The sequence below is a fragment of the Vipera ursinii genome (assembly GCF_947247035.1).
Source record: "Vipera ursinii genome assembly, chromosome: 1".
NCBI lineage: Eukaryota > Metazoa > Chordata > Lepidosauria > Squamata > Viperidae > Vipera > Vipera ursinii.
The window spans coordinates 316819883-316839747 of NC_139512.1; the positions used below are offsets into that span (position 1 = coordinate 316819883).

Here is a 19865-nt window from a genome sequence, read left to right on the forward strand (position 1 = left end):
GCTCAGCACGTCTCACTCTGTTTTTCTGCCAGCTGCATTGTACCCTTATCATTGTAACCTTTTGTCCTTGTCCTTTTTATCTTTTTATCTTTCAGTTTATCAGAGAGTTCTTTATGCAGCCATGCTGGTTTCTTTTGAAAGCTGTTATTTTTCTTCTTTGTTGGTATTGTGCTAGACTGGGCCTTTATTATCTCACTTTTCAAAATTTCCCAAGCTTCTTGAGTTGTTTTCCCCTTTAGGATTCTCATCCATGGAATTCTTCCCAAGGTCTCTCTAAGTTTATTGAAATTAGCTCTTTTAATGTCCAAGACTCTAGTTTGGCTGTATTCTATTGCTTGTGCTTCCATAATGTTGAATTCCAATATTGCATGATCGCTTCCCCCCAAGGTTCCTGTGGCTTGCTTGTAGTCTTAAAACCATAAAGATTACAATGTTCCAGGCGGCTTGCTTGTCACATTAGAGGTTAACTGTCTTTTGTACATGAAAGTTATGTTTTTTGGTGTTCATGGCTAGTAAGCTCCATGAAATGATATGTTTAAAATGCTACTAGCTTTCAGCACACCCAGTAACAGTAAAGTTTATTGACTGATTGTGTTGTATGAATTTTTGCTGTTTGAAATCTGTTCTAGTTAATTGTTTCATTGGATAATCTTGAAAGTACTGTATTTTAAGAGAAATAATAAAATAATAATAATAATAATAATAATAATAATAATAATAATAATAATAATAATAATAATAATAATAATAATAATAATAATAATAATAATAATAATTATTTAATTTCTATACCACCCTTCTCCCAAAGGACTCAGGGCGGTGTACAGGGCAATAAATACAATGAAATACAATGTACAAACGTTAAAAAAGAATTAAATAAGTAGCCCAATTACAATAAAAATTAATAAAATTAATATTAAAATACCCCAAACCCATATATTCTTATCAGCCACAGATTTTACATATTCTTATCCTCTGTGACTTTTTTAAAAACAAAACTAACATGAAAAACCACATAAAGTTTTTCTTTAAAACATACTCCATTCTTGCTATACATAATCACAGGTCTCGTTACTCTTACTAGTTTTATTTCTTTTAGGCCAGGAGATCCAAAACTGAGATTCATTATGATGCATTGGCAATCTTAGCTCTAAAAATATGTTTCAAAGACTGGAAGCAGGGACTTTCTCTCTGCCTTATTAATTAGTAAGATAAAATAGATAGTTATGGCAGTGTGCTATCCATTTCATAGTACTACTTCATTTGAGAAATACTTTAAAAAGTAGGTATTCTTAAATATAGGTTTGTAAACAGTGAGATTCCCCAAGAATCCGTTAGCAAGACACTAGTTTCGATGCAATGAAGAATAATCTAGAATTAGGAATGAATAGCCAGGCTGTACAAATAATGGATAACCTCATATTATTTTGACTAATTAACAAAAAAGGGACACTGAAGGGTTCTCAAAGGATCTCTGCATATTGGGCTTTAAAATGTCAAATATCAGTGTGAGCAAGTGATACATGTTAAGACAAAAAATCTTAACTTGACATTATGCTACTAGAGTCAGAACTACAAGTGCTTCCCAAACAGGGAAGAGAACCTGCAGTTGTCATTGAGATGTTCCAATAGAAGAGAATATACGCAGGGTTGAACTGTGCTGTTCTTGGTGCTTCTGAGCTTGGTTGTTTGATTAAAGCCATTTCATTACCAACTAATATCACACTGATGATATTACCTAGTTGGGTAATGAAACCAAGCTCAAACAGCACCAAGGACAGCAGAGTAGAGAGGTTAACATCCAGCTGCTGTGAAAAAAGGAAATTCCATCCTTATGGAAGGAAGTAGTAGTAAGTCTTTCAATATATGTCTATTACTTCTATTGTAATAGAAGTAAACATGTAAAAGAAGTGAAGCCAATGAGCAAAGGCTACAGTATTTGAGATGTATAAGATTATGAATGGAGCTGAAAAAGTGGACAGGGATTAGTTTTTATGCCATATAATAAGAATATCCAATCCCTTGCAGGGAAGCTGCATAATGAAACAGTCGAGACAGATATATGGTATGACAGATATATGATGTCAGAAATTCAAACAATTATTTATTTATTTATTTATTTATTTATTTATTTATTTTAATTATCACATGCTAATGTGAACTACTTCAAAGAAGACTTAAATAAAGTACAGCTAATGGTTGTGACAGCTGTTTTAGGCTATTTCCAGGATCAGAGGCAGCAAGTCCTGGATATCCAATTGAGCCCTGCAGGTGGACTTTCTATTGGCATCTGATTGGCCTTTATGGATAACATATTCCTAAATGTTTGATCCAATTCAGAAAAAAATGCTTTTAAATCTTTTGGGTGAGGACCTCACCAAATAAACTAGTAGTTCAATTCAGGGGTTTTTTGTTTTGTTTTGTTTTTTTAGACGCTCCACAAAAATATTAAAATCAAGCAACATCCACAGCTTGGCTTAATGTCTTGAAAAATAAGACATTTTTTCTTATTTGCTGTGTGTGAAATAATTCTTAAAATATATATCCATTATTCCATATATTGTAGAAGCCGACTGGGAAGGTAACTGTCTAATTTTTATAGTAATACTACCACCCAAATGGACTAAAAGTAGGAGGAAAGGATAATCTGCAATTCTTTGGAAAAAGCTTTTAATTTTCAGTTTATTTAGAATACTGAAATAGTGATCGCTTAGAAACACCAGCATCTGTATCCATTAGAAATGACTCTGATCAAAATTCACATTTTTAGTGAAAAGTAATATATATGTCTGTGTGTGTGTGTCTGTCTGTCTTCAGGAAGACTATGATCGCCTCAGACCGCTGTCATACCCCATGACTGATGTTTTCCTCATCTGTTTCTCTGTGGTAAATCCGGCTTCTTTTCAGAATGTGAAGGAGGAATGGGTACCAGAACTTAAAGAATATGCACCAAATGTACCTTATTTATTGGTTGGAACCCAGGTACGTGGCTTAAACTGTCGGTCTGTCTATCTCTATCTATACCTACCTACCTACCTATCTGTCCATCCATCCATCCAAAATAGCAAGACATTTTCTTCTTTTACAAAAAGCACATGCACTGCTCGTTTTTGCCTTTGAAATGTTCTCAGAACCTTTAAAGATTAGTGAAGTTCCTTCCTGTGATCTTTACTTCTCTAACTCTATTACTATCAGCTATTAAACAGATTCCTACGTTCTTCAAGGGCTGTGCCCATTCTAATTGTTTCCTGCGTCATGATACCCTTCTGAGAATAGTGCCATTTTTTTTTATTTTTTCCCTGAAAATTCTTTTCAAATTCATCCTTTCCCATAAAATCTTTGGCTTAACCACTTATAATTCAAATGAAGTCTAAATACCTATAATTTCCTCTTTGTCAGATAAATGTAGCTTCTCCCTCTTTCTAGATCAAGCAACAGTTTCCTCACCCCTTGCTCTTTCCAAGCATGTAGGCTTACATTTCTAGTTTGCAACTAAAATAACAAGAAATGCATCCAAAGCAATCTAATTTTAGAGCCAGAAGGGACAACTGGAGCCCTGTAGTCCCTTCTGTGATTAACACCATTAGTTGTAAACAGGCCTTGAAAGATTAACTATGGAATGGAGAAACTGTCCCAATGAAGAGAGAAAACAAAACTGCATCTTAATCTACTTTTGTTGCTCTTGTTAGGGAACGAAGTCCTTTGACAATACCCCTCTCCCCCGCGTTGACCTCTTTATGAATTTTTAAAACCTCTTTCAGCATTTAAATTGAAAGCAAAGCTCTGAACAAAAAGGATGTTTGCTCATAAACAATAAAGCAGCAGTTATAGGATCCAAACAGCTGATTCAGACAAGCGTGGGTATCACATGCTGTAGCTGGATGGAAAGAAGAGTCTTGTGGTCACTAACGAGTCTCCTTTGCTGATAAATATATAGACACACATCTCTGTGTACTCTGGGTGAGAATAATTGGTTCACCCATTTTTACCCATGTGACTGTGGCAGTCTGGGCTCAGTGCCCACCACTGGTTTTCCAAATAGAAATGTGGGGGTATCCTGTTAGTAAGAAAGTACCATTTTCTTTTTCAACCACTCCATATATGGTTTCAAGTATATATTACTGCAAAATCAAACCCTGCTCCCCCCCCCGTTTTTATTCACAATTTATGCATCTTACCATTTCCCTCTTTTTCATGTTGAAAAGTTAACCATGAAATTAATTCTGATATTCAAGATGGAGCTAGGCGCTGAGGACATATCATTGGTAATCCTACTCCCTAATCTCTGAAAATCAGGTAGACTTCATGCATTAAAAACAGTGAGCAAATATTTTCATGTATTTACTGCCCTGCCACTGATGCTAGAAAGCTGGAAATCCCTGAATTCATTTTCTGCACTAAGGAAATTTAAAAATTGCTTGTATTCCCCACCCCCACCTATCAGTTTGTCTCTATGCAATATATCTAAATGATTTCTATGAACGAGTTGGCTGCAAATCCCATCAGCTCACTCTTACCTTGAAAGGCCTGCTTGAATCAGCAATAGGGAACTCACAAATATAGAAGCAAGCTAGCTCCATAGAGCTGCAGCAATTCTAAAAGGCAAGTTTTATTATGGCTTCAAGTATGCCACAGTTGAGCCTGAAATAAATTTGCTTGACTCTCAACACCTGAATCCATGAAACCACAAAGGTCCAGAGTTTATTCTGAAGCTGCAAAGAGTAGTTGTGTCTATGAAATAACTGTTTCGCAATTATCCGTTTGCCAGTAGCCATGCAGAGACACTTTCAAGCTCCCACTCAGATAATGTTCTACAGGCCTTGAAAACCTGGCTTTTTTCTCAGGTTCTGGCTTAGATGGATGAAGCCTTTTGCTGGGTGCATGATATATGTTTTGGCCCTTTGGCTGGATTTGCCATTTTACTTTTTTTTAAAAAAAAATGTAATTTGTATATCTGTTATGTTTTCTGCAGTTGGTGGTGCCTAAGTGAAATAAATCAATAAACAAATATGTACGTAGCTGCAAATGGTTTGGGGAACATTTAGCCTTTCTTTTTTCCAGCTACCAATTTTCTTCTGCAAATTTCCTCCAAACTTTTTCTTAATTGATTTCTAGTCTCAGAATAAGCAGAAGAAAGAAAATAAGTAGAAAGATAAAACAATCCCTGCCTCTCATATTCAAATTATTGACTTCTTGTGTGCTCTTCGCTTCTTGTATGTGGAGCTAAAATTTTGGGAGGATGCCTTTTGAGGGCTTTCTCTGGAAATATCATAGGGCCTTTTAATTTGCACACGGTTATTTGAACCACAGTACCGTACGGAAATAGGCTTAAGATTCCAGTTAAAGCAAAAGTTATAGATTGAATAGCCTGAGTTAGCTGTGGTTAAATCTCACCAAGTTCAATATTAATCATGCCTAATTCAAATCCCAAAGTGTTCAGTGAGATATCAGCGTTGTCACCGTGTATTGGAGCCACTTCTGTTTTCTTTTTTTATAAAGTCTGTGATGTAAAGTTTGATTCGTAACATGTAGAAGAACTACATATCTTCTGTAACTTTCCTAACAGATCGATCTTCGTGATGATCCTAAAACTTTAGCAAGGCTAAATGACATGAAAGAAAAACCAGTATCTATGGAGCAAGGTGTTAAATTAGCAAAAGAGGTAAGCTGGAGATTTAGAATTCAAATCTTGCTTGGTATTATGTGGACTGGTATTATGTGGACTTGCAGCAGCCATAGAAAAGGATCAGCCCAAGCTACAGGTAATCCTTGACTTAAGTCTATTCATTCAGCAACTGCTCAGAGTTACAGCGGTGCTGAAGAAATGGGCTTATGACCAGTCCTCCAAGTTCCAACAGTTCTTGTGGTCCTGTGAGTACAATTCAGAGGCTCAGGTGCCCAGCTGCAATTACAGTGTCACAGTGTGCCACGTCACATGATTGCAATTTGCAACCTCCTGTCATCTTCCCACAAGCAAAGTCAATGTGGAAACCACCAGGGAAGGTTGCACGTCGTCCCTATAAGTTAGTCCTGCAGCTTTTTCTCCTGAGAAGCCCACTGAAGAGTACAAGAGTGCTTGTATTCCGCAGCACATCTGCACGCCGTAGCTCCTGCCCACTACATAGTGCGCACCCTACCCAGCACTCCTCACTGACCCACTATGTAGCACACTCCCTCCACCCCGCACTTAAAAATCCAAACATCCTGAGGTTGCAATGGCTGACAGGAATGCCGTCATAACTCAAGGACTATCTGTGTTTTAGAAGTTGCTGTTCATGGCAACAAGAAAGTGTATTTCTATGTATATCCCTTTAAGTCCTTGGATATAGGATATAGAGGACATAACTCTTAACAAGTAAATAAAAATATAAAATCAGTAGACCTTAGTATAGCATTTTCATGTAAAAAAAAAGAGAAAATTGGGGGGGAGGGACAATTGCCCTTTAGTTCAATTATTCCCAGATAAACTATATAACGACAATTCTAACCAAATGCCCTCCTGATGATTTGTTATGCTATACATCACATTAACTGTGGACAAGGGCCATAAGGAAGCTGATGTGGAGGATTTGCATAAATTACAAACAGATTTTTCTGCACATGGGTTCTTCTTTCACCTTTCTTACATTAAATTATCCCTAAAATTTAATACTGCATTGCTGCACCATTTTCCTCCATATGTGACTTCTTTCCAGACTTCCTGCATGGCCAGCTGTCAATATTGTCTGGCATGGGCAGGATGTGCTCCCAAAATCCTAGCTGTGCCCACAATCTCAGGGAATAAACTAGATTTTCTGTTTTCCAAATGGACCAGTGCTACTTTTTGTCTCTTTCAGTGAGAAGGAGCAGCAAGAATGCAGATTTTTATATTACATTTTAAAAGCAGCGATGTTAGAATTAAGCAGTACATAATCTTATCTGTTAATATAGCTGTTTTGTTTGTGAATAAAATATAGAATTAGATATTATAAGTAAGAGTTCATTTAGTACTTTTCAATAATTAAAAGATAACTTACTTCAATACAAGGCAATGGAACACAGTGAGAATACGTTTGAGAAAATTAAAACAATCACCTGAATTTTTAAGTCTCCAAAGTATAATATTTATATCAGGTGTGATAATGTTTTTAACTATAGAAATTTTTATGTTTGATGGTAATCTCTCTGTGTGCGTTAAAATATTGGTACGCTTCATTTGCTCTTTAAACTTTCCTAAAATGGCTCAGATACAGATATACTACCAAAAGTAAAACAAACTGAAAACTCCAGTGTATTTAATGTTTTTTTTAAAACCCTGAAGGAAAGGGGAAGAATTCTAAATCTGTCACCAAAAGACAAACTTCTTTTTATGGAAGGTAAAGTGCTGAAATGTTTTTCTCAGGGCAAAGACGAATCAAAAAACAAACACCGATGTTTCAATAAAAATGAAAGCCCCCTGAGTTCACTAACAGAGTTTGGGGAAGATGCCCACTGTCTATGTAGCTATTAAATGCATTTGGTTGTTGTTGTTTTTTGACAGATAGGAGCCTATTGTTATGTGGAATGCTCAGCTTTGACACAGAAAGGATTGAAGACTGTTTTTGATGAAGCCATTATAGCCATTCTAACTCCAAAGAAACACACAATGAAAAAGAGAATAGGTTCAAGATGCATTAATTGCTGCTTGATTACATGAGAGCTGCTGGACAATGGCCACGAGTACTGTGAAACTTCTGACACTGTGCAAATGTACACTTCAAGACAGCAACAGCTTATTGAGAAATCCACTGACTGACAGGGAAGCGGATTTTAGGAACTGGCATTTTGTGAAACCCAGAAGGGGAGGGAGAAAATCACAAACATGTAAAGAAGCAGGCACCATCTACTGTGGAGATTTTATTCATATGGGAAGGAATGTACAATCTCTCAGGGGTAATGTAGTTTAGGACATACAACAAATGTATGATAAAATTGCCAGTGCATGTTGACCATGCTATAAAAAAGAAGAGTAAAGCCCAACAATGCTCTGAAAAGATTTGGAAAGCCTTTTGTTTTGGCCGTACCCCTGTGCAGTCTTCATGGAATCTCACAATCAAAATGCCTTTCCTCCTTGCGCCAGTTATCTGCTTTTGTATGTAAGCTGCTTCCTATTCCAATATATCCACAAAGATGCAATAAAGAGACCGGCCACATACCCAAAGGTGGCTCCAAGTGAACACGAAATGGGCCACACCTGAAAGAGGAAAATGCTGCATTAGAAGAAGAAAAGGATGATCTTCATTGAGCACAAGTTTTTGGTATAACTGAAAGACACCAAAATGGGGCACAGAATCCTTTGCAAGGCTTGACGTGCTTTTACCGAAAATGGTTAAAAAAATGGTAATAGCCATCAAACATTTGTTAGGAATATGAACAATTGTACAGTTTTAAAACTTCTGTGCATTAAAGTGTAACTAGCTGGTGGCTATTCCATATGACGCTTGATCAAAATCAGGTAAGAAATACGTGGTGCATCTGTGGTCAGAGCAGTTGATGTGTTCTTATTTTCCAGTTAATTTGCTGTTGTTGTTTTTTTAAAGCTTCTCTCTCTCCTTTCCCTACTGTATTCTTTCAGTCCTAGGTTAGCTGGGTAACAGATATGATATTGAAGCACAACTGAATGAAACATTAAAGGAGACCATAAATCAAAGGGAAGGGCAGGGGCACAAATCATAATGACTGCTTCATGCAATGACCTTTCATTGCAATAGCAATGAATATTTGCAAGGTAAAGTTCTGCTATCATGCTAGAAAGCAAATTGAATTAGATCTAAGCATCTATCTTCTGTGGATAGAAGATTCTCCATCACTGGCGACTTCTGATCCAGGAGAAGAATGGAAGAACGGCTGGTCTTTCCCAATTCACCGCTTTTCCTATAGTCTTCTGAAGCTGCTTAGGGTCCACAATATTAGGGGGATGGAAATGGGTTCTATACTGAAATGCCCCATTATACCAGCAAGAGAAATCTGAGCAGAAGTTAGTTCAGAGAATGTTCCCATGGTTGGAACGAGATCCAGCCATCGCAAAACAGTTGATTTCTCTTTTTTAACTCTTCCTACCTCTCGGTGCTGTTCTCAAATGAAACTAATTGGCATTAATTCTGAAGTATTTTTGCTGCTTGTGTATTACACACGCACTTGGAATTCCAAGTTGGGTAGATGAGGTGGGGCTGCAGTTAATATCCCAATATCCCTGTGTGTTTAGTCAATATCTGAAAAATGTAAGGATGAAAATTCTGGGAGCATTGCCGAATGTGGAATTCAGCAGTTAGTATTACACAGCTGAAACATGGCAGCAAAACTCCCCATTTATGCAGCACTAACTGAATTTAAGCCTTAAAACTATACTCCAAATCTGTTTGTGATGGGTGAAATCAGAAGTAGCTAGCCAGATTCATTCAGAACAAAATAAAGACACTATTCCACTTGTATGTAAGAACTCAGGCTATCAGTCAGGGACTTAAACAAGCCAGCTAACTGATCAACTGAAATGGAATCTGAATAAAACAAAATAACTTTACAGAGAAAAAGCATACTTGTTATTTAAAAAAAATAAACATCATAGAGAAGAAAGCTTCAGAATGTGAAAAAAATAAATGCTTCTTCCAAGATAGTGCCTGCTTTCTAATTTATATATATATATACACACACACACAAAAGTTAAAATTAAAAAGTTGGTCAATTATCCAGGGTACCTTTTTAGCCAATAAAATAGTTTTGATTGGTTTTACTGATTAACTCACAAAATGTCAGTGTAATAAAAATGAATCCATTGCAAATGAATGCTGCTTTAAATTCCAGTGGATATGCAATCAAATGAGTTCCTCAATTAGGGTTAGGGCATTATTTTGATCACTTTTCTCTCTTGAAGTGAAATCCAGTCCAAGCTATCTTTATTGGGCCAAGACAGGAAATATTTGCTGCTTAACATAGGTGGAATTATAAAAAGAGAATTTTTATATGTAGCTCTATGGAGGAGTTTTCCTCTTTCATTTTTGCTGCTCAACCATGGCAAGAGGAAGGGGTTGCTGGCACACAAGGAATGGATGGGTTGAGGTTCAGCAGGACTCCATTTTTACAATTATGAATGTGTCCTGCAGCTGCAAATTCATTGTTAAAGCACATTGAAAATGATTTAAATTTTAAAATGGGTTAAGAGTTTATTAAGGCCTAGTTCAGATTTGAAATCTACAAGCTATAAATATAAAATAAAGACATTTCAGTGAGCATTTTTAAGAACATTAGCCTTGAGCAGGCTACTTACCCCCATTTTGATATAAAAGATAAAATTAATTGCAGATGGGAATATTAACAGAAAAGTAGACAAGGGATATGAAAGCTCATTAAGGGGCATTGGCTCATAGTTCTTTTGTCTGAGCTTTTATGTGTGAGAAAAAAGAGGAATAGGGCTAGCTAGTTCTACTCTTCCTTCATGCTCTTGTTGCTTCCTCCACACTTAAATCAATTGTTCAAAGATTCTGTAACCCAGGGAAGAGTCTTGCTCTACAGCTGTCCTTCCCATAAAGAAGGTAGTGAGAATGGGGAAGGAAGGGTTTGTTCATGCCACCTGTACACACACACACACACACACACACACACACACACACACCCCTACATAAGGGCCATTGAATAGGGCTACTACTTTCATAGCAAGCCTATATTTATTTCCACTCTGCTGATTGCTGAGCCTCTTGTAGCAAAGGGACTCTTAACCTGTGAATGCAAACTGCTGGCACAATGGCCTTTCTTGGCATGATTCACATTCTGCTCTAAGCTAGTTACTCTAAAATGAATGGAACAGATGATGAACTTGTGGCCAAAAACCAACTTTGTGCAAAGACACAGCTCCTGCATGCACATAGTGTAAATAATCTGACCTGAAGAACTGGGAATGTCTTGCACTCACTTTTAGAGTTACAGATATAACATTGCAGCAATCTTAGTTATCTGTTCCAATCTAAAAGTTATCATTGTGTATTCTTAATATGGACAATATACAGTGATCCATACTATTTCTATGGTATTAAAAGTATGCACAGATATTTTCAACAATCATCCCAATGTCAGAGGACCCCTTAGTACACAGGTGTCAAACTCTCCATGTCACATGATGTGTTGCGACGTATCGCAACACTCTTTGCATTGCCAGCAATGGGATGGGCGCGGCTTCGGTATGATGAAAGCTGCCCGTGGGCCAGCAGTTTGACACCCTTGCCTTAGTACATCAGTGGGCTGGCCTGTAGATTTCTTTCGGCTATTTTCATGTAATACTCTACAATTAAATTTCTTAGGACAACAACTCTCATGGTTCTCAACTATTGTGATCAGGAATTTGGCTCTTGCAATGAAGTACATCCAAAGAATTGTACATCCAGGTGTGAAAACTGATATACTTGCTTGGAGGTTTGCACAGACAACCATATACTAGAATTTATTTTATATACGTGTAAGGCAATGCCCAGTTAGACAAATCAGAGAACTGCTATCCAATTGCATGAACTTTAACTTACTTGAACCACTCTTTGTTCAAGTAAAAGGTAAAACAAGTAAATGGCTTGAGAAAATGTTCTCGATACCAATGGTTTTCTTTGATAAACATTTTTAAACATTGAGGGAAAATTAAAGACTAAATTATTTTATTAATGAATTGACTTCAGTACCAAAACCTGTTGGCCCAGATAGCATAACAGAGGTCATATTCTAATTTATGAAATTAAATTAATAAAAACACTATGTTGCAGTTTATCTCTCCTCTTTTGTACAATGCTATAGGTCCAGGCTATCTTTACAGTGCTATGCTAAGCTACAGGTATACACAATGTATATTTCCTTAATTGCACAATTTACAATCCTTTGTCCTTCATCTTGTTTTTTATTCATCTCCCGGACTACAAATGAAATGTGTTCCAGGCAATATAATGCAAAACAGTTTGTGTGAGGGTGGCATTTAGCTCCTGTCTCCAGCTTGCAATATCCATGCATACCAACAAATTCTAAAATATCTTTCCTTACTGTTGTTTTGGAAACACAATTGACAGATATTTGAGATATCGTCCTATTCAACCTGGGGGGGAGGGGAGGGCTCCAGGTTGATGAAACATATTTTAGTTTTGAAAAGAACAGGCAGGAAAATGAGTCAACCTATTCCACATGTTCTCCTATCTGTTAAAATTTTCCATCATATTATGCAGGTAGTCCTCAATTTATGATCACAATTGAGACTAGGAAATTTCTCGTTAAGTGGTACGGTTCTTAAGTGAATAGTGACTGCAACCAAATTTTCTATTATTTTTTTTTGCCATGGTTGTTAAGCGAGCTATCACATGATGGCAATTTGCAACCTTCCCTGCCAACTTTCCTATTGACCTTGCTTGTTGGAAGCCAGCTGAGAAAGTCACAAATTATCGTCACTTGACTCCGGACCACTGCAACCATTGTAAATACATGATGGTTGACAAATGCCCAAATCGCGATCATGTGATTTTTGGGATACTGCAATGGTCATGAGTGTGAGGACTGGTTGTAAGTCACTTTTTTCACTTGTAACTTTGAACAGTTGCTAAACAAATGATGATTAAGTCAAGGACTACCTGTAATGCATCAAACCAGCTCCTTTGTTGTTTGTAATCTGTTTTGATTTGATCTTGAGCATTTAATCTTCATATCACTAAATGTGCATTTAGTGTTTTATATATAGCATTATTTGGAGGTCTTCAGAAGAGCAGTCAAAATAATAATATGTTCATGAGGTGCCTTAGGGACGCTTATTGACCTTGCTTTGACCTTTGATTTACAGCCTGAGAAAGGTCACCATTTCAATTTGTCATGCCTGCTTTTCAAACCAAAGATTTACTTATTCATGTTCGGTAACATGGCACTGCGTATTTTCTGCAGAATGTTAAATAGTGTATATTCAGTACTAACAAACTGCATTATTTGGTCTGGTGAAGGCTGAATTTCTAATGGACATTTTCTTTCAAAATAAATTCAATTCCTTCAGGAATTAATCAGACATTAAACAATAATAAAAAATAATCAAGGCAATGGTGTACTAGTCTCTGTATGCAAAACTGGCATCATTCATTCCCTTTATGTCCAACATACTTAAACCTGCAGGGTCCAATCTGGGTCAGTCACCGGGATCAGAGGCTTTGTCTTCTGAGCTTTCAGACTCAGAAGCTGTTCCTACCTATCACTTTGATTACATCTTCCTTCTCAGAAGTCTACATAAAGGTACAGACCAGATTTCCTGACACAACTCAGAAAGGAGCCAAGGCAAATAAGTTCATACAACCAGATTTAATGAGATTAATACTGCTAAAGACTGTTTCTTGTTCCTTGCATAACCAAGATTCTTTGGGGACCAAAGTCTAGTTAAATTGGAAATGAGCCTATTTAGGCTCAGGGTATTTTTTTCCCCCACTTAGGTCAGGAAAGAAAATATAGTCATGGAAGAAGAGGGTTGCATAGCATCCTTGGGCTCGTTTTCCATCACTTAGATTCAAGACTACCTTAAACATCTACTGAATTACAGAGGTTAGCACTACCAGTACAGACAAACTGCATGGGAATTAATTTAGGATTAACTCAAAAAGTTGTCACTCCAACTCACTCTATCCTGCCAAATGCCTCTGCTACAAAAATTGTTTTCTAAACTAGGAATACAAAAATAACTCCCTCTCTGTAAGCATTCTTCTGCTTCTCATACTGTGCAACACTTTTCCATTCTCCCACCCTTTTTCTTTATTAAATATTTTAGAGGCATTGTAAGAACTAGAGTCCACTGCTTCTCTCACGGATATTGCAGAAATGTTTTTAGAGTATTGGTATGATCTCGAAATAAGCGCAGGGAACAAATGTGACAAACTAATTTTGCACCAGCTTAAAGCAAATCCAAAGAACTAGAAAAGAGCTAAAAAGGTAAAGGCTCCCCCGCACATGTGTGCTAGTCGTTTCCAACTCTAGGGGCCGGTGCTCATCTCCGTTTCAAAGCCGAAGAGCCAGCGCTTGTCCGAGGATGTCTCCATGGTCATGTGGCCGGCATGACTAGACACCAAAGGCGCACGGAACGCTGTTACCTTCCCACCGTAGTGGTCCCTATTTTTCTACTTGCATTTTTACATGCTTTCCAACTGCTAGGTTGGCAGAAGCTGGGACGAGTAACAGGCGCTCACTCTGTTACACGGCACTTGGGATTCGACCCACCAAACTGCCGACCTTCTGATTGACAAGCTCAGCGTCCTAACCCACTGAGCCACTGCGTCCCTTATAAATATGTTATTATATAATCCAGGACCTGCAGATTTCAAGACTTCAGAAGCTCTCAAAGTGCATACCTTCCTTTCTAATCAATGCGAAGACGAAGCACCAAATACCTGAACTACTCTGTATAGGTTTTCCAAATTTCTGCACAGGATATGAATGAACCTTTATTGTCAAAGTACAACCATGTATGAGCCACCCTTCGTGCTCCCACCCCCCAACTCACAGTGACAACCAACCCTCCATCTTATTACACCATGTGAACTAATTGCACCACACACATACCACACACCGGCCTCGCAAGTCAATTCTGCATAAAGTTTATATGCTATATGCTATTACATGATATACCATAGTAGACTGCAACATCCAAGGCTTATACTTTCTTTCATTCATAAAATTATTTCTTTTTCTATGAGTCAATTCTCTATTTTTTAAAAACATTTGTTCTTAAAACAATATAAATTATCCAGGTGATTATTTCTTGAGACCTATTTCTCCAGCACAATCCCAGTGACTCATCTGTTTGATATAGTTTACAGGCTCATTTACTGTATAAACTGCTTTTGCAACATTAATCTAAATACATGTACAAACACACACTTTCATTCAGTGTCCCTTATTAAGAGGGTGATAAAATAAAGCCTGGTAGTGAATTGGAAAGCTCTGCCCATTTGTACCACGCCTATAATTACATTTGCTGCTATGTACCTAATCATTTCTAATGGCTTCCGAAAGGAGAAATGGCAAAACAAAATATTGCTGACAGGATGCTTTCTAAAACTTCCAGGAGAGTAGAGCCATCTTAAGGTTATCAGTTATTATGTAGATTTAATGAACTAAAACCTATTTCATCCACAAATTTAGCTCTAATACATGAAAAGTGATATCCCAGTAAATCTGTTCAAAGACCCCTTGCTCAACAAAGTCCTCTTCCTGTCAAGCATTTTGCTGGTGGAAGATTAGCTCTGAGCTTCCGGGTACATAAAGATGCTGAAAGCAGCTTTTAAAGTCTTCCTCTGAAAATAGGGGGGGCAGCCTTGCCTCTTAAGGGGAACTCTACCTCATCCTGTTTCTTGGGATTCTCCCGTCCTTCTCACAGCCATAGCATGTTTGGAAATGGGACACTGGTGTGCCCCTTTAATAACTTGGTTTTAGGGGGCTTGTCCTCAATTTGCTTTATATTTTGATACATGTTACTTATGATAGATCTATCTAATGTAAAAATATGTGGGAATATAATTAGATGTATGCTTTTTTTTAAAAAAGGAAGAAACCAATGACCCAAATTTCCATTATTATTTCTGACTTATATAGCAAGTTCATTGGCATTTAATCTGAGACAAAAATGGTACAAGAATAGTAATTAAAACTGGACTATATTTATTTACATCAGACAATTTGTTCAATCTAGCAAGATTCAGAATGCTTAATGCCAAATACCTTTATTCTCTGGCTGCGGGTTTTTCTGCTTTGAGAACATTTTAATCCACTTTACATTATTAGCAGATCACTTTATTCTCTCCACCCTTCCCCAACAGCAATGTTGGCAGATGAATGTACAGTTGGTCCTGCAATCCTGCCAGCTTCTCATTTTTCCTACAAACAGCAAAATGCTTAAGGCCTTGTTGGAAAACTACAAAACATGTTTTCGGCACAGGGTGGCTCAGCTAAGGCTGTTTCAAAGATCAATCTGAAGCCAATAGCCATTTCAAATGCATTTTGTTAAGTGCTTTTAATGGAAGGTAGCAGCACACCACAGGACACATTCTCAGATGGCATAAGTGGGGATGGCCTCCCATCACATTAATGGGCTGGATGCTGACTGGCTACTGCTTGAACTTGAAAAATGTCATTAACTGCACATTAGCAAGCAGCAAGGCCTTGTTTGCACTGAGTACATCTTGAAGTATTCTGGCAACCACGTAACTCACACTGAGGAAGTAGCTTCATCCACTTCCAGCTTGTTAGAGAAAATATTCTACCATGTTGTTTTCAACATTCTTTACAATGGAATTACAATTAAATCTTAAAGACCACCAGTGTATGAAAAGAAAATGCTAGAAGGAAAAATAGAAAAGACCCTTTGTACTTTGCTGATAAGCTTTTATAAGGGAGTAAGGTAATTGCAAACTAAATGTGGGACTGGATGGAGCTGGTCTGATCAGTTTTATGCAATTTATATAAAACAGACAGAGCAACCAACCTGCCATGGACGGTCCCAGTCCAGTGGAATAGGAAATGCTCCAAGCCATGCTCCCACCACACTGCATATTGTGGTAATCTGGAGATTGTTATCCCAGATAGACATAGCCCTAAAAAAGAAAGAAGGTTAATCTTTAAAAGTGTGTATTCTTTAGTAGTTGATTTGTTTACTCACCCATAGCTTTGACTTATCTATGCAAGACTGTAATGTTACAAAATATGTACTACTCTTTTGCAGATTCCCATCTATTACTGTACTTCAAAATTAGATTTTAATATTCCATCACCACTCATCTTTAATGGGATGTTTTTTAGATGGATTCATCAGTCAGGATAATCTGGCAAAGAATAATAATAAACTCCCTCTGTTTTTTCTCTAGTCATATTAATTTATAAGTTATGTTTTTGATGAAGTCCAAAATATGGACTTCATAGAAAATCTGAAGTCTTCATATGCTTCTAGATTGAACTATAATTTGTTTTGTTGCTGATAATTAAAAAAATAGTTTTACTTTTTAATGTTACTTATAATAAATACAGTATATTTAAGAACCTGGAACATTATAAAATTCATTAACTATCTGTCACAATATAAACTACCATCCTGGCAAAATATCTATTCTGAAGTGCTTTAAGGAGCACTTCTACTTCTGCTGATTATGGAAATGTTTTTTTTTCCTCCCACAGCATGAAAACTTTGTATCTCCCTCAGGATAATTTCTGCAATATCTCTTTTTTCTTACTAACTCTGAATCTATTCAATTCTATGTTGATAATAAGATAATGAAAGTGCTAGCAAGGGAGTCAAGTGGTAATTATGTAATTTAAGTATGATTTTTTTTCCATACTGAAAATGTAATTGTTCAAATAGTATTTTCTATATATCCAGTGTGGCTCATTATTTTCTAAAAAAGGATAAAATGGTCGGAGATTTTGATTTTTTTTATTTTTAATTAAAAATTTCCATATGCACCTACTGTTTTATTGGATCTTCCTGAGGAAATAAATCATGCAATATATGCAATTAAGAACCATATCATTTTATTGTTAAAATACTTCTGCGTTGCTGATCATTAAAATAATCCTGTATATTCCCAGCTTTTTTCTTTTTGGCTTAAGGCAAGCTTTAAAGTCTGGCATTTTGTTCAATTGTATACGCAGGAAAAAAGGGAAGGAACTGCCACTTGGGAAAAAAGAGACAATATATGAACCATATACTAAATGTTGGTTTGATGTAATGACTGTACTACGTTATAGAAAATTATTCCAGAGATTGCCTTGAAGGGTAAAATTTTAGTTATCCTTATGCTTAGATTGGCTCAATAACTAATGCATGGTTAACTGAATAAAAACAACTTTTATTTGGGTTTGTACAATGCAGTAAACCATAAACCAGACAACACCCTGCCCCCAATTGTGCTGCCTCATTGTGATGGTGTTTTTGTGAGGGATGAGGACAGGAAGTCAGAAATGTATGCCAAGAATATATATTGCCAGCAGGGACACTCAAAGCCTGAAGGTCATGTTAACTGTGGAGCTAAAGCAAACAGACACTTATTTGAGGTAGCAAAGATTTATTATTTTTTCATTTGTTTATTAATTTGTTCATTCACTTGTTCATCCATTTATTTATTTTTTATGGCTGCTTATCTCAAACATATGACTCTGGGCAGTTAACAGAGAATAAAAACAAGACTGAAAACATCAGAGCAAAACAATAAATTTTAAAAATTATGAGCTGAAATAAAACCAACAACACTAAACATAACCAAGTTACCAGGTCAACCACATAGGAAGATGCTGGAGGAGGAGGATCATCAGAATAAAGACATCAATTCATACTGTGTGGGAGAAGGCAATAAAAAGCCCTTCCTGTATTTAACCAAGAAAACAACACGGATAGGATATATAAAATGATTGACAAATGGGGAAAATATAGCTAAATGTCGCTAAGAGTCAACATTGACTTGATGGATCAAAATTTTTGATAGATCAAAATCACAAATTTTATATTCATTACTTACAATTCTGAGGAAAAAAAGTAAAAAATGTGCCTTAGTTGAAAACCGTATTGCAAAAATGCTGTATCATAAATACTGGGACACATATTCTGTTCAGCAAAACTACTGGAACAAAATCTGTCAACTGGATGAGAATCCCATCCTCAGAGGCACTGATGCAATGTAGGAATTCCACATGCATAGCAAGATTCACTAATTAATTTTAGATTTGGTCAGGAGCCATTTGGACTATACTGCAATTTCTTCATTATGTTAGCAGTTATGTTCAGCTGGGAACAAAAGACTCACAAGCTGAGAATTTAAATTCACAACTGAGAAATAATTCAGATCACGTACTTTTACACAGGTGAAACCTATATTCTTGTCAGATGTTATGGAAACTGTGAATAGCACTTATGTGAAGAAGCAACAGAGTTGTTGCTTTCTGCAATTGTCTCCCTCCTCAAGTCTGAGGGGATTTCTGCTTATTTAACAGCAGCCGTTGGGTTTTTAATTAAAATTGGTTGTGTTTTATTCCACCCACTCCAGAGAAAATAGCTGGTTAGGAAAACATATTGGGTAGGCAGGAAGAAACTTTGGTAACTCTGTGCCTCCGGTCCAAAAGATGAGATGCAATCTGTACCATATATAAGCTGACTTTCTGGAGCCAGCACAGCTGTCACAAAATACACCCGTACAAGCATTGAGTATGTTCTTCTCTATATTTATTAATATAAAATGATGCTATTTGCCTATATTAGCTGGAAAAACTCTTATGTACATCCCTTATTAAGGTACTTATGATGGAATATATGAAGGACCCTGACTTGCTCCAATGCCAATTAGTGGAACTCCCAGCTCCAAGAATTTAATTTAATTTAATTTATTAATATTTCTATACCGCCCTTCTCCCGAAGGACTCAGGGCGGTGTACAGGGCAAGAATAAAACACAGAGTTACAAAAGTTAAAAGGTAATTAAATACATGCACATAAAAAACAGTTAATACATAATAAAAACCCCAATGAAATGATAGTAAAAACCCCACCAATCCCCCCTCAGGCCAGGCCGGCTTGTTCGAACAAGTATGTTTTTAGATCGCGGCGAAAGGAGCGAAGATCGGGCGCCGTCCGGAGCTCAACCGGTAACTGGTTCCATAGTTCCGGGGCGCCCACAGAGAAAGATCTCCCCCTGGGGGCCACCAATCTACATTCTCTGACCGGTGGCACCCTGAGGAGGCCCTTTCTGTGGGAACGCACAGGGCGGAGGGAAGTTGATGCCGGCAGCAGGTGTTCCCTAAGGTACTCCGGACCCCTGCCATGTAGGGCTTTAAACACCATTACTAGTACCTTGAAGAAGACTTAGGCGATCATGTCTACTA

The 19865-nt window shown here is 37.0% G+C and overlaps 2 protein-coding genes across 4 annotated transcripts in view; one reads left to right on the plus strand and one right to left on the minus strand.

Moving 5' to 3' along the window:
- RHOQ (ras homolog family member Q) overlaps positions 1–7756 on the plus strand; it is a 29584-nt gene extending 21828 nt beyond the window's left edge. Inside the window, exons 3-5 of the mRNA XM_083370874.1 lie at positions 2818–2982; positions 5567–5662; positions 7520–7756. Of these exons, the coding sequence (XP_083227000.1) occupies positions 2818–2982; positions 5567–5662; positions 7520–7675 (417 nt within the window). The 3' untranslated portion in view covers positions 7676–7756. The remainder of the gene's footprint in view (positions 1–2817; positions 2983–5566; positions 5663–7519) is intronic.
- Positions 1–19865, minus strand: part of PIGF (phosphatidylinositol glycan anchor biosynthesis class F) — a 50552-nt gene that overhangs the window by 16894 nt on the left and 13793 nt on the right. The window contains exons 5-6 of one of the 3 annotated variants that reach the window (XM_083370850.1): positions 16487–16595; positions 7863–8212 (exon numbers count right to left, since the gene is read on the minus strand). In XM_083370850.1, coding sequence (XP_083226976.1) covers positions 8099–8212; positions 16487–16595 — 223 coding nt within the window. In that variant the 3' untranslated portion in view covers positions 7863–8098. Of the gene's footprint in view, positions 1–7862; positions 8213–16486; positions 16596–19865 lie in introns of those variants that run through there. The other 2 variants (XM_083370851.1, XM_083370852.1) reach the window with 2 other exon arrangements.